We start from the raw sequence: 15446 nt of genomic DNA, 5'->3' as shown, positions 1-15446 counted from the left end.
ATGCTGCCGAAGCTCTAAACAAAGTATTTCAGAAATCTCAGTGAATTTTGAATGAGTTAAAGACATTTTTTATTATTGGTCTAAATGGTAGCTTCCTTTCTAGAGGGGAAATGATTGAACGACATGTAAACGGTTAATATAACAAGTAAAAATCGAGTTGTGTATAGGAGTAAGATTTTATTTATTAAAATACAAAAATTATTAAAATGGGAGCTTTCGTTTGGTTGAAGAGGACCGGTCAATGGTTAAAATTTCATGGGCCGCGGCTCATACAGCATTATACCGAGACCACCGAAAGATAGATCTATTTTCGGTGGCCTTGATTTAACGATGTAGTAGCAGTACAGAAAACTCGATCGAGCCGAAGACACTTCGGCGCATTTTTTACTTGTTACTTATTAATTCTGGTCACAGTATAGTGATGCACCATAGATTATGTAAACGGTTATTTGAGGAAAAAGGTTATCAAGAGGATGATTAATCTTGAGTTTACCAAGGAAGACGAATTCTGAAGTCGTTTGTAGAGAAATCAGTCTCTAGAATCTGAAGGTAACTGGAGTGGTGGGTGGAGTACTTAGATTCTGAATGGCTGCCTAAGTTATTCTGAATTCAAGGACGGTGAAAGTAATCAACCAGCCCTCTGCTGATGGGTTGAATGTTAGCTTTCGAGTTTCTAACACCATCAGTTTTCGTAAAGATGGACGAAATACAGTAGGTGTCCGTATGTATCACAGTAGCAGTTTGAAAGACTGATTTTCAACAAAACAATTCTTCTTTTAAACTTATAATGCTTAGAAGTATGAAGGCCTATAGGCCTACTTACCTCTAAGCATTATTAATGACGACCAAGATCATTTTTTTACTTTACATTATGTATCATGTACTGTATAAGACCTATGATGTTCTGACTTCAACGTTGAAATCCCCACTACACCTGTGTCAAAATAATATGCTGACAGTGTAAGACATGTTAACGGAGAGAGCCTGTCGACTAAGTTTATGTGACTAGCTCAGAATTATGAGAAAATAAATTTCAGAATGCTTTTCTTACCTTTGAAATGTTATTCCATTCGCTCCCGAAGATTTCATGTGCCCATTTCTGCAGTATGAGCTGAACAACGTACCATTATGGAGATAATGAACGAAAAAAATCGCAGCACACACTTATCACCTATCCGAAAAAAAGTTTGTATATATACCTCACTTTGAACATGAAGGCTTTAAGCTACTTTTCTTCAAAAAATCAGAAATATCATTTAGCCATAAATTAAACAAGTAAACAATGCGCCGAAGTTTCTTCGGCGCAATCGAGTTTTCTTTACAACGTATAATGCTGTATGAAACTTTCAGCCGCGGCCCATAAAAATCAGCCAAGGTCCGGTGGTGGCCTCAGCCACGGCCCATGAAACTCAGCCACGGTCCGGTGGTGGCCTGAGTAGTTGGTACCTATATCGGTGCCAGAAGTACGATTATGGCTAACTTTAACCTTAAATAAAATACAAACTACTGAGGCTAGAGGGTTGCAATTTGGTATGTTGATGATTGGAGGGTGGATGATCAACATACCAATTTGCAGCCCTCTAGCCTCAGTAATGTTTAAGATCTGAGGGCGGACAGAAAAAGTGCGGACGAACAAACAAAACTGTCACAATAGTTTTCTTTTGCAGAAAACCAAAACTGGAAGTAGAAACTTATTCCTTAGTCCTAAGTATGATTACAAGACGAAATGAATTCTTACTTATGATTATTAATAATAATAATGTTCAGGAGAAGCAAACTTTCAGCAAGGCTAAGCGATAGCTTCCAAAAGATCTCCGCTACCAAAAAGTTCAGTATCTATTTCTCCTAAAACCTAATCACGTGTTGACAGTCACGGGCCCAACTCTTTTAGTCATCTTTTTTAATTCACTAAGCTTTTTATACACCGTAGGGTGGTAGTGCCGTCAGTGCACCTCACGAGGTGTACTAAAGGTTCTTTGCAGCGTCCTTTCAACCCCTAGCTGCAGCTCCTTTCATTCCTTTTACTGTACCTCCATTCACGCCATCTTTCTTCCATCTTGCTATCCATCCTCCCCTAACAATCATTTCATAGTCCAACTGCGAGGTTTTCCTCCTGTTACACCATTCAGACCTACCTACGCTCAATTTCTTTTCAGCGCTGAATGACTTTATAGGTCCCAGCGCTTGGCCTTTGGCCTAAACTCTATATTCCATTCCATTCCACTAAAGTTTTTATGTATCCATGCTAACGAACAGACAAACACCCAAACAAGCAGACAAACAAATAAACAAACCCAGCCAAAAATATAACCTAATTTCCTATTTGACCCTTGATCTTTAAGTGTGACATTTCACACTTCGGCACCATTGGCAGATTACAAGTGATAAATATACACTGTACATTGGATTCATGAGTGTAGTGTGCATGCATGCCAAATATGGCGTCTCTCATACAGTTTGAAAGTTACAGCAAAGATTAAAACTACATTTGGGCTCTGACCTCTAATTGTAAACCTGATCTTCACCTCGAATTCACTCTGTATTTCAGCTGCATTATAAGCATATGTTTGCCAGACAAAGTGTATACTGTATAGTTCATAATTTATAGCCCAGATTAACGTCCTATTTTTTTCCTCTAATATCTAAATGTAACCTTAAAACTTAACCTCACACTGCATATCTGTGTCATTTGTAGATTGTGCCTAACAAAGCAATAGTCTCAATCTGGTATCATTCAAGAGTTATGGTTAAGATCAAATTCATTTGTAACCATCAGAGCCCAACTTAGTTCATATCGGGAGGCTTTTACGCTTACTCCGAATTCAAACTTGCAAACTGCTGGTCCAAGGCCCAAGCTTACTGTATTTGGGTATCACAGGGGTGACGATGTTTTCATCACAAGGGTGGACGTCAGATATGGAGTATCTGAACACTTTCAGCAGTAGTTCCGTGAAGCTGTCGTCTTCCTTTCTCAATGGTGAAGCAACATCTCGTCCACTCAGTAATCCATACCATAGAAGGTCAATAATATTTGGAGATGCTATACTGTATGACTACTATAGTCCTTTGTCGGTCTCAACTCATTTGTCCACCCACGGGTGAAAATGTGGCACATGCGCACTGATAGTTTCCGATATCGTTGGCTTATTGCGTTAAATATTAAACTATTTCTTCAGTAACATATTTGAATGTTTAAATACACAAAGAACTGCTGCACCTACTTATGCAGATCATAAACACTCTGATTTGTATCGATAATATACCAATACAAGCACACGGAAGACGAGTGTTTATCAAACAGTCTACTCATAGCAATCAACAAACGGACGATGGGCTTTCAGTAATTGTTTTATCTCATTAGCAGAGTCCAGGCTTCACTTAAACCTAAAGTGCACAAACTGTTCAAATCACAAGATTTTCTTGTCATTCAGACTTTACATTATGTACAGTGTCATTGCTTACATATCAAGATAACTTTACCACGATACCAAGTAATATCTGCGTCCGTTAGCCTAAAAATTAACCTTGAATGATTATCTGCCGTTAGAACACGAAGCATAGACAAGCGAACGCAAGGCTTATAGTGATGATTCACCAGATAGTTTATAATACTGGCCCTCTTGTAAGCACACATTCACCCCATTTTCGTTAAAATTATATACGTTTTTATTGTAACCTTTACTTATTATCTGGGATATCTTTTATGCCGTTTATGTCATCAACGAACTAGGGATGATGAAAATGTAATTGGATTTCAAACTTTTGTTCGATGAGTTATTTGGCAAAATAGTCCCGAAAGTGCCCAGTCACTGAACTATTATAATGATCTGCATACTCAGGAAAAAATTATATAAAAAAATACGCAAAGTATTCTGAGAAGAACGCCGCAATATCATTGCCACTATGACACGTTTTTGCTGAAATTCCCCGTTTTCCAGTCAATACTGTATGTAATGTCGGTTCCTTTCACCTACTCTAGGTAGCCTCGTGGGCAACACCTCGAGCTATTCCGAATATTGCCCTACTCATGTAATTTAAATGCAAGAAATTATTAAAATACCTTTTATTCGCAGTCATATAGCCAGATATATCTTTATATTTACCTACCATGCGATAAAAGCCCATCGTTTATTTGATCTGCGTAGACTTTTTGCTACAAGCTCGTCTTCCGTGCGCTTGAATTATGTTATCGACATAAATCGGCATGTTTATGATCTAAATAAGGTGTGAGGGTTCTTTGTATATATAGGCATTCGGTTGCATTACTGAACAAATAGTTTGCATCTTCGTCACAGTAAGACTAAACCTACTGTACGTTGGTGAGTGGATAGGTGGAATGGAACAGATTACTTCGTGGTATGATACGCTGCCGCCAGGACGGCGCTGCTTGCAGCCTTGGGACCGTGGCGGTCTTCAAACACCCCGGAAGCGCGGGAATTGAACCGACTCATAGTGTGTGTGTGTGTGTGTGTTGCTTTTTTTTTCATTCATTATCTTCATAATGGTGCGTTGTGCGGCTGATGACTGCAAAAATGGGCACAGGAATTCTTCAAGAGCAAATGGAATAACCTTTCACAGGTAAGCAAAGCTTACTGAATTCTATTTACCCATAATTTATGCTGGTCACAAAGATGACTAGGTAGGCGATACGATTTCTCTCTTAGCATGTCTTATATTGTCAAGGTATTATTGCAACACATGAGTGCAGTGGCGATTTTGATATTGAAATCAGAACATCATTAATCTTATATATGCCGCGTAATATAAAGTAAAAAAGACCCAGCCCTCTATTAAAAATGCTTAGTAGTAAGTAGGCCTAGGCCTATAGGTTACCGGTTGTGTCAACGCCTCGTCTTTTAAACATGGTAGTGTAGGTACAGGGACAACTGCTGTATTTTGTCAGTCACTGAGAACTCTTCGCAGTAGGCAGATCTGTAGGATACGGTCGGTGCCATCAGTTTTTCAATTTTAGACATGTCAAGGCAGCGTTAGAGTTGTTTTTTAAAAATGCAATTTATCAAACGTACTTTCTTGACGAAAGTCCAGGCGCCATATTTGGTGCGAGTATTTGAGGACGACATAAACAACCGATAAAAAAACTATATTGCATTCAAAGTAAAAATAGCTGTAATTTTTGTGTAACAAATCATTATGGTTTAATTTATGGTTTCATCAAACAATACATCTCATAGATTCGTGATAACGAGGAAAAAAGTTTGATAGCCTAGGCTACACCAATGCCCTCAAACTACCCATTTGGTAAGGGTAAATATCTTGGGGTTTCGTGTGATTGTGAATTTTTTTATCCTGAATGTTTAATGAGTGTTTAGTGAGTGTTTAGGGTTTAGTGAATGTTTAGTAAGTGTTTAGTGAATGTTTTTGAGTGTTTAGTGAATGTTAGTGAGTGTTTAGAGTTTGGTGAATGTTTAGTGTGTAAGTATTCAATGAATGTTTAGTGTGTGTTGCTGGTTTAGTGAATGTTTTGAGAATGTTAGTGTTTATTGAATGTTTAGTGCATAAGTGTTTAGTGAGTGTTTAGGGTTTAGTGAATGTTAGTTTTTAGTGAATGTTTAGTGTGTAAGCAGAGAATGTTCAGTGAGTGCTTAGGTTTAGTGAATGTTTAGTGTGTAGTGTAAATGTTTAGCGGGTGTTTACGGCTTAGTGAATTTTAGTGTTTAGTGAATATTTAGTGTGTAAGTATTCAGTGAACGTTTAGTGAGTGTATAGGGTTTAGCGAATGTATGTGAATGTTAGTGTTTAATGAATGTTTAGTGAGTGTTTAATGAGTGATTAGTGAATGTTCAGAGACTGTTTAGTGTTTAATGAGTATTTAGGGCAGTGGTTCTCAATCTTTTTTAGTGGTGGCACCCTAACTAATGTAATCATTACCGTGGCACCCTTTCTTCACCAACCCACCGTATCGCATGAATTAACTTCTTATTTAATGAATGAAATTATTATCCACATTATATATATATATATATATATACATATATATGTTAATATATTAGAGTAGACACACTGGTAATAATTATATGAAGACTTCTGCAAACTTCTTTTTTTTTTTGTTACAAATGTTCATTGAGATTATCTAACCAAGACAAAATTCAAGATGATCTTGCGGCGCCCCTAGCCACTGTCTGTGGCACTCAAGGGTGCCACGGCACCCAGTTTGAGAATCACTGATTTAGGGGTTTAATGAGCATTTAGGGTTTTGTGAGTATTTAGTGATTAATGAGTGTTTAGTGTATAATGAGTGGTTTAGTGTATAGTGAGTGCTTAGTGAATGTTTAGTGAGTGTTTAGTGTATAGTGAGTACTTAGTGAATGTTTAGTGTATAGTGAGTGCTTAGTGAATGTGTAATGAGTGTTCAGTGTTTAATGAATGTTTAGGATTAAGTGAGTGCTTAGTGAATGTTTAGTGAGTGTTTAGGGTATAGTGAGTATTTAGTAAATGTTTAGTGACTGTTTAGTTTATGTTTATTATGAGTTTTTAGTGAGCGTTTAGTGTATAGTGAGGGCCTAGTGAGTGTTGAGTATTCAGTGAGTGTTTAGTGTTATTGAATGTGAGTGTATAGTAATTGTGAGTGTTTAGTGACTGTGTGCAAAGAAAGTCCTGTTTTTTACAGGAACCATTTATGCTAGACATTGCTTAGATCCAAGAACAGATGCTTAGGCCTTGACCATAAAGATTGGAGTGCTTAGGTCAACCTGTTTTTGTAAGATAATTTTTCTCTGTGAAATAATAATAATAATAATAATAATAATAATAATAATAATAATAATAATAAATATTTGAGATTATACGGATTATAGTGCAAAATCTGTACTTCATCTACAGTAAACCTCAGAATAGAAATATTTCGAAATATATTTTACAGTGATAGTTAATTTACCTATAAAAAATAAGATATTCTTATATTAATTAATCAAGAGGGGAAAAAACAAAGTTGCCGTAGTACTTCGTCTCTACATTATAAATAGTACTATGAGCTGGACCGAGACCTTTCAATATGGCCGCCCGAGGTCACAGGCTTGGTAGGGAGATCGCCACTCCATGTCATTGACGCTCTATGGTTATATCATCAATTAAATTAATTTTAAACCTTATTCTGAGTGCAAATTAATTACGAATGTATAAAAATAACTTCCTGTGTTTAAAGTTATCGAATTATCATGCCAGGAAAGAAAGTGGCCTTTAAGAATGGTAACAAGGAAAAGGCTCTCGACCAAGCAAACGTTAGGCCTATAGATTTTGATTCGGCTTGTACTTCTACTTTTTTTTACCTTTTAAGGACAATTTTATTACAAAAAAAGTAATAATTACTTATGGCAATCCTTATTTAACAGTTCTGTCCAGATATCTTTTTTTTGGTGTGGGGGGAGGCGGTTATTTGCATGTACAGTATATAGGATTAGGATAATGACCGCTTAATAGGGGAATAATTTTCTCGAATCGGTTATACTTGGCTCTCCAGTATATGAGATATATGAGATTTGAATGCAAAATTCTTTACTTCAACTACAGTAGAAATCAGAACAATAATATTTCGACAAATATTGTACAGTAATGATTAATTTACATGGAATAAAATAACATATTCCTTAATAACTAGACAAGATGAAAAAAAAGCAATGTGCTGACTAATGTCTCGTCCAGAATCCTTGGATACCCCAAGGGCAACATCAGAGGTATATTATGTAAATTCTCAGTAAATAGCTGTATTCAAATGTAGAAAATTATAGACCAATTAGAACACTTCCTTGCTAGGGCGGTTATCCACATTTAAGGGCATATTCCTCCGTTGCAGATCATGGTGTACGGGAAAAAAATTAGTAAAAGAGTAATTTATTTTTAAAATGGTTCCTTTAGTGCTTTTATTGCAAGTATACTAGATTACAAAGTTTCATAATTTTAATTTCATCTATAAAACAGGCAAATATTAATACCTCCAAGAATTTGAATAAATACTGAAAAACTGTCATAAAAACTTCCATGATGGCAGTCTTAGAAGTCGTTGCAGAATAGAGCCATTATAGAAACAACCTCATAGGTCTAATAATCAAGCCTGAGAATTAATGACTGGTTTTTATGATAAGGAACATCATAAACCAGAAATTCGACTAATTATGGGTAATCTGATATCGGCGACTTTGGCAAATATTTTCCTGTTATTATGCAATTGAAAGGTTAGACATTTGCCTTTTGAGCTTTAGCCTATTTTAGAGAAAATAAAAATTACGTTACAAATACACACTCACGCATATATATATATATATATATATATATATATATATATATATATATATATATATATATATATATATATATATATATATATATATTAAGAGGTTGAAGAGTGACAAGACACTACGAACTAATGGACTGAAAGTGACATTCTCTTCTAAGATATTGATAATATGACTGAGTAACTGACCAGAGTTTGTAAGGCATGCCTGAATGAGGGAAAAGCTCCAAAGGAATAGATAAGACGAATTATGGTTTAGTTGTATAACGGTAAAGGCAGCAGAGGCAACTGTAAGAATTATAGCAGCTTAACAATACTAGTATACCAGGGGAAAATGTGTGACAGGATCTAGATTGATAGTAAAACAGATAAGAGAACTGACAGGGCAGGAACAGAGGGAGATTAGAGATTAGAAAGGAAGAGGGGGTGGATCAAGCTATTGTGAAACGGGTATCTGAGAAGTCTGAAAGAAAATGAAAAATCAGTATATTGTAGGCGTGAATCCCAGAAAAAATATAATAGGATCGAAAGAGGCAACGTGGTTGCTAATTCCTTGAAACAGGGTAATGTGTAGTGCACATTGCAATAAACTGCAATTTGCTTGCGATTAATACAATGTTACAAGCAATGCAAGAATCGCTAATATAGCGGAGTTTAAGGTGCGGCGGATGAATTTTTATATGCTTAAAAGTTTCTTTGATGGGAGGGAAGCTTTCTAGGAATAAGTTGCACAAGAGTGACTTGTTTTTATGTAAAAGAGGCTGTGGGACAAGCTTGTGTTGCGTCTCCTTAAATTTAGTCGCAGTATGTATTTTATACCCACTGAAATTTCTAAAAATTATTTGTTATATCAAATTTCTTCCATCCCAGTACTAAATGTATATCAGATATTTATACGATATTTAGCGATGTGTTGAAACGTGTGATCGTTATAAAGATTTTAGTTGCTTCAGACTGTTACCAGACCAACAGCTCTGGGTAATGAAATAATTAGCTTGATATGGCAGCTACATAAGTAACTTTAATTGTTAATTTAAATGATCCAACTAACTGATATTTTATAAACAAATTGCTGGCAATTACTCTATAGCTAACCAGCATTTCTGATCTTATGAGTGTTACAACTTCCAGAATTATATATATATATATATATATATATATATATATATATATATATATATGTATGTATGTATGTATGTATGTATAAATGTGTGTGTATGTGCGTATGTGTGCAAGCGCGCGCGTGGATCTGTATGGTTTGCCTCATTTATAATAAATAAAAATTCTAGAAGAGACGAGCCATCCTGCTCAATAAAAGGCCAGGCACTTGAACTCTGACGTAATTCCTTAGTCAGTTGTCTCAAGACAGAGTAAAACAGACAACAGAAGGTTATTTAAATAAAAAAAGCAGGAAGACATAATAAGGAGTAATTATATATATATATATATATATATATATATATATATATATATATATATATATATATATATATATATATATATATATATATATATATATATATATATATATATATATATATATAAATTATATATATATATATATATATATATATATATATATATATATATATATATATATATATATATATATATATATATAAGAGAAAACTAGCAAAAGAAAATCTGTAGGAGAACTGGCATTGGCAGCCAGCCACAAAAGAGCAAAGTTCTCCCAGGGCGAGACAAAGCATTTCCTTTTTTTTTTTTTCTTTTTCTCTTACGGGTAAGATTGTTGAAAAGCCCTTTACTCTTGCGAACTGCCTCTGGCGTACGAAGACGAAAGCCTCAGTCGAAAAGACGAAAGCTTGAGACTTGAATTACGTCCTTAACTGAACAGCTTTGGGTACAAAGGAGTGAAGGTGAATAGGGGTCACCCGAGATTTTCCTATCTCTCCACAGGCTGTGCGTAATAGCACATCGCTGGAGAGCTTCAAACGATACCGGTTCTCAAACGGATACGAGGAAAAGGAGGTTCCCTTTAGTAAATATTCTCTCTCTCTCTCTCTCTCTCTCTATATATATATATATATATATATATATATATATATATATATATATATATATATATATATATATATATATATATATATATATTTTACAGAATATGCGTGGTTGTTTGTGTGTTTTTTGGGCTCTCGGATTTAGCCTCCCGTGAGCTTTGCGCCAACATACGCATTCAAACATATGACGCGATTAAACCACTACGCCTCTTCACCACATAGGCAAGACTCGAACACGACGCCGTATTGATAAAATCTCGATTCTGTGAGCCATGGGGAAGCAACGCACTTACAAACAGGACAGTCAGTAACCATGTAAAGGAAGATTTACAGACATACGGGAACAATTTTCGCGACTTCGTATTACTCAAGGAAGCCAACAAACCTTGTGGAAAAATCCCGAAAGAAAGGAGCACAAATTGATGAGCAATCATAATAATAAATATAATAAGAGATGACTTTTATCAGTAGAATGTTTTGTTCATCTGACTTATGCTAATGTTGAGCTATTTGCGTCTTCAGCCTATCCTGTTGAAGAACAGATCATTTTTACTATTCGCGCAAAAGTATCGACAAATAGTAACCAAACTGTCGAAACTGCGTCGATGAGAAAGAAATGAAAACGTTCGAAACAAAACAAAAAACAGGAGACGGTGCGCCTTTGAAGGGAATGTGTGGACTTTGGCTGGCTGGTATTACAGCTCTCCTCTTGAGGCAGGTCAGCTTAAGTGACGTGAGAAAAGAAAAAAGAAAAATAAAAGAAACCCGTCCTGCCAACGACTCAAAGAAAAATATCAGCGCAGCTGTCTAGTTTAACCTTGGAAGCGGGTGGTCATTGAGCGTCGGCGAATATATGTTGCCTTAAGACAAATGGTGGATTCTGTCTGCTATTCTCTTGAATGATTCATCCGATATGATTCTCCTGTCTTTTCCTGGAACATACTTTTCGTCGCAGCAGAAACGTAATCCTTCGAATACGAAAGCTGTAAATCTGGTTCAGCTGGCTGAATCTGATCTCTAAAACCAAACCTGAGTGCAGAGTAGACGCCTTTTAATTAAAAGTTGACTGGGAAATAGGAACTTCAGATAGTTTTCGTAACTTAATACTTGTTTTAACTATGTTTTCTGGTTAGACTTATGCAGAGAAACCAGTTAATGAGTCGTTCTTGTGGCTGCTACAGATAATGAAAACAATAACAAATCTGAAAATGCATTATCTCGAACAAGGATCGATCGCGTTACTTCCTTATAGATGCACTTTTATTTATTATTTTCACGAAAAAGACTCTGTGATGCGTAGTATCGCGTTATTTCAAATACAGTAAAAGGATTTGCAACTTAACAGTAATATGATAATCTTATGTTAAATATTTAATTTTAGTTGTACTGTATATGCATTCAGTATATATATATATATATATATATATATATATATATATATATATATATATATATAATGTATGTATGTATATCAAGAGAAGCAAACAACTGTCATTTTCACAATCATACTTTGACTCCTGAATTGTGGATGAACACCCTGTGCTGGAAACTTCCACGACATTAGCCGCTTCACACACTTTTCACCTCCATCTTGTACACGCTCTCACGTTTCCTGGAAATTAAGACCCTTACTTTCCAATACCTCCTTCATTGGTCCGTCTGGACCTTTCAAGGTCTTCCTCGCCTCCTTCTTCATAACACCTGCAGTTCATATACTCATGTTTCCATCATCTTGTCCTCCATTCTTTCCATGCAGCCAGACCATCTTATAAGTCTCTGGTCCATCCTTGCATCTGTGCTAAAAATTTTATACTTTTTTTTATATCTGGCGGTTGATCTGGCTGGATTCTCATTTTATTAAGAGGATTCAAGAGTTTGTCCACGATGTATGCGTTCCTATACCCTTTTGAAAGGGTCATGTTATCTTTTTGGCTTATGATGACTGATTCCAGAGTTTTTCTCTTCTACGGATAGGTTCTTTTAAATGGTAACCATAACTCATTCCTCACAAATGTCCCAACCAACGACGTCCTAAGTGAAAAATTAACCCCTTTGACAGACCATTTTTCTCCAGGCATTGAAAAAACATCTAAGCTAATTAAGCTGTGTGTGACTAATAGCTTGTTCTCTTTCAAAGCGAATTTTTTCAGACAACAATTTGGCTGTAGCATAGGCGGCCACTATGCCCCACTTTTAGCCGATCTCTACGTGGATTACCTTGAAACTGAAAAGCTGACTGCTATCAAACGCAAGGGCATGGTTTGCCGACGACACGTCGATGACATTTCCGCGTTCTGGGGAGAGTTTAACGATTTTTTTTTTTTTCTCAATAAACTCCGGTCGCTGGTTCCCAACTCAAAATTCAAAGCCGAATTGGTAAAAAGATGGAAAAGTAGATTATTCATATATATTAATAGTGGAGGAATCATCGAAGTACAGTTTCCTGTAGGGGTGTTAGTGCTGTCAGTGTACTTCACTCAGTACACTGTACGTATTACTGTGTAGTTCCTCATTGGGAGGATGGGTTCCGTTCTCAGCTAGCACTCTGCTGGCCCCGCTTTCGAATCTCCGACCGGCCACTGAAGAATAAGAGGAATTTATTTCTGGTGATGGAAATTCATTTCTCGCTTCCTTCGGGTCAGCCCTAGGAGAGCTGTTAATCAGCCCAGTGGTCTGGTTAAACTAAGGTATACTTAACTTTCTAGATCTTTGCAGCGTCCCTTCGGCCCCTAGCCGCAATCCTTTTCATTCCTTTTACTCTTCCTCCATTCATATTCCTTTCTTCCATCTTACTTTCCACCCTCTCCTAATAATTATTTCAATATTTTCAGCGCTGAATGACTCATAGGACCTAGCGCCTTTGGCCTTTGGCCTAAATTTTATATTCCAGTTCCAGTCGAAGTACAGTTTTACCACCTAGAGGAAATCAACTTTCTCCACTGTCTATTTTCATTTCACATTTCAGCAAAGATTGGGATGACGTGCAATCTATTTCCTAGAGGACTAAAAATCCGTTTTCAAATATAATATAATATAATAAATATAATATAATATAATATAATATAATATATGAAAACATATTTTTAGTCCTCTAAGAAATAGATTGCACGTCATCCCAAAATTTGCTGAAATGTGAAATGAAAATAGATGGTGGAGAAAGTTGAATGAATAAAAAAGCCTTCAACAAAGCCAATGAAATATATTTTCGAAGCAATAAAAGTTACAACAACAGGGATTTTTCCGGCACACTAACACTCACTGCATAGAGAGTATGAGAACGTGACTAACACCAACGGACCCGAAAACCCATTTACTTTTCCGTAGCCAAGACCCATAGGGAGTGGTCTTCTTAGAGGAAATAAAAGAGAAACTGGACCCGGCGTAGACATTGTGAAAGGTCTAAGTGAGATAAACTGGACGTTCGCTATTTCAAAGATTAGAGGAACATAAAAGACCCGTTAGGTATGGTGGTCTATAAAATTCTTGGATTTTAGGTATTAACGATATAAAGGTGCCTGTTCATAAAGCGCGGAGTTTCTGGAATCAGCCATCATAAGCCGGACAGAAGACATGAACTTGTCAGAAGGGTATTGGAAGGTAGACATGATGGTTAAATTCTCCTGAATCCTTTCATTAAAAAGATGATCCTGGCAGATAGCCATCGCTAAACAAATACCAGGTTAACCCTGTAACCCAAGGACTAGAGAATATAACTCTCTCTCTCTCTCTCTCTCTCTGTATATATATATATATATAGATATATATATTTTTACAAATATTACTGCTGTTCGCCCTCGTAACTTTTGATTGTAAAAATATCAGCCTGACTGAGACCGAAAAGACATTGTCTATATAGGTGCGTCTTTTGTTCAAACCTTTAACGCCCGTTGGAGAACGGGATAGGTAAGTTAGGCCTTTACCCTATAGGAAAATTTCCTATCAGCCTTAAGAATAGGTGGTCCTAAGGTCCTCTTTCCTTCCTACCTGTCTCATGGCGAATGTTTTGAATACAAGAACGTGGACACTCAGTGATTTGTTGCTGACCTAGGCCGGTCCGAGAACTTGAGAGAGAACCAAGCTTTCGGAGAGATAACACGTCCAGTTGGACCTCTTCCCCCTTTCTTTGTCTATTATTCTATTAGTGAAGTGAAGAAATAATTGCAAGAACTCCACGTCGGTCGTTGATGCGCACAACGTTCGTCCTAAGCGGTAAAGTCGCTTTTTGTTCAAAACTTCGCCTATTCTTTTTATCCTTTCTGTATTTCAAATTTCCTTTGTTCCCTTCAGCCACCACTACGGTATATGTGTTCACGAAGTCTAGATTAAGTCAAATTATTTATTGTTAGCTTCAACCCCATTATTCCAGTAAAATACCTAGGATTTAGGGGCAAAATCAGGTTAAATCTCGATGCTTTTGTATGCTCACACCAATGTTTGGAAGAACCGCTATGCTTAAAAATCAAATTCATTCAACTATTCTTTGTTAAGGTTAATAACCCTTAACTGGCGACCTTTTGGCTAATTAACGCCTGTCTTTGAGGTTAACTTTTGGCTTCACTGACAGGTTACGTAATCTTGATTTGCAGGGTCGTGAAATTTATTTAGAATTGAATAATACATGATCAACCACCCTTCACACGCAACATTGGCGATCTTATGAGAATCTAAAAGTACATTTTAGAGAAAGTCTGGAGAAAAGGAAATTAAAATTACATTAATTCCAAAAATAAAAGTCAGATATCGAATTCCATTTCATTCTTTCCAAACAAGGAACCAGGCATAATAATAAGCAGTAAAGAGAATAGTTATAATAACAAGTGTAGCGAGAATTAGTATAGGTAGGAAGGGTGTAGAAACAGAGGAGACATAATTTATAACGAGAGACATAATTTATGAATGGCATTTTTTACTGTGTTCGACATTCGAGTTAAGCTCGTCCATAACGTATCTTAAGGCCGGAAAAGCTGAGCCTGTTTCATGTACAAAGTACTTAGAAATCTACGGCAATTCGACGTTATTGTTTGCATATAGCGAATCATTCAAAAACGTGTCAGTGAAGTGGCGAACGAACGGAAGTAGTAATTGTATCATAAAATACATTTTCAGTAAAGTAAATTTGTCCGTTCCAAATACGCAAATCTATTCCATTGTTTGCCGAGGATGTTTAATCATGAGAA

General features: G+C 36.2%; 2 protein-coding genes across 2 annotated transcripts in view; one reads left to right on the top strand and one right to left on the bottom strand.

The window, feature by feature from the left end:
* LOC136845814 (patched domain-containing protein 3-like) overlaps positions 1–15446 on the bottom strand; it is a 170901-nt gene that overhangs the window by 54525 nt on the left and 100930 nt on the right. The gene's annotated exons all lie outside the window — the stretch shown is intronic.
* The window catches only part of LOC136845815 (otolith matrix protein OMM-64-like), a 152326-nt gene continuing 141224 nt past the window's right edge, over positions 4345–15446 (top strand). The window contains exon 1 of the mRNA XM_067116183.1: positions 4345–4578. Coding sequence (XP_066972284.1) covers positions 4502–4578 — 77 coding nt within the window. The 5' untranslated portion in view covers positions 4345–4501. The remainder of the gene's footprint in view (positions 4579–15446) is intronic.

This window comes from Macrobrachium rosenbergii, chromosome 14 (assembly GCF_040412425.1).
Source record: "Macrobrachium rosenbergii isolate ZJJX-2024 chromosome 14, ASM4041242v1, whole genome shotgun sequence".
Taxonomy (NCBI): Eukaryota; Metazoa; Arthropoda; class Malacostraca; order Decapoda; family Palaemonidae; genus Macrobrachium; species Macrobrachium rosenbergii.
Note: the sequence above shows the minus strand (reverse complement) of the source record. Positions and strands in the feature narration are given on the sequence as shown.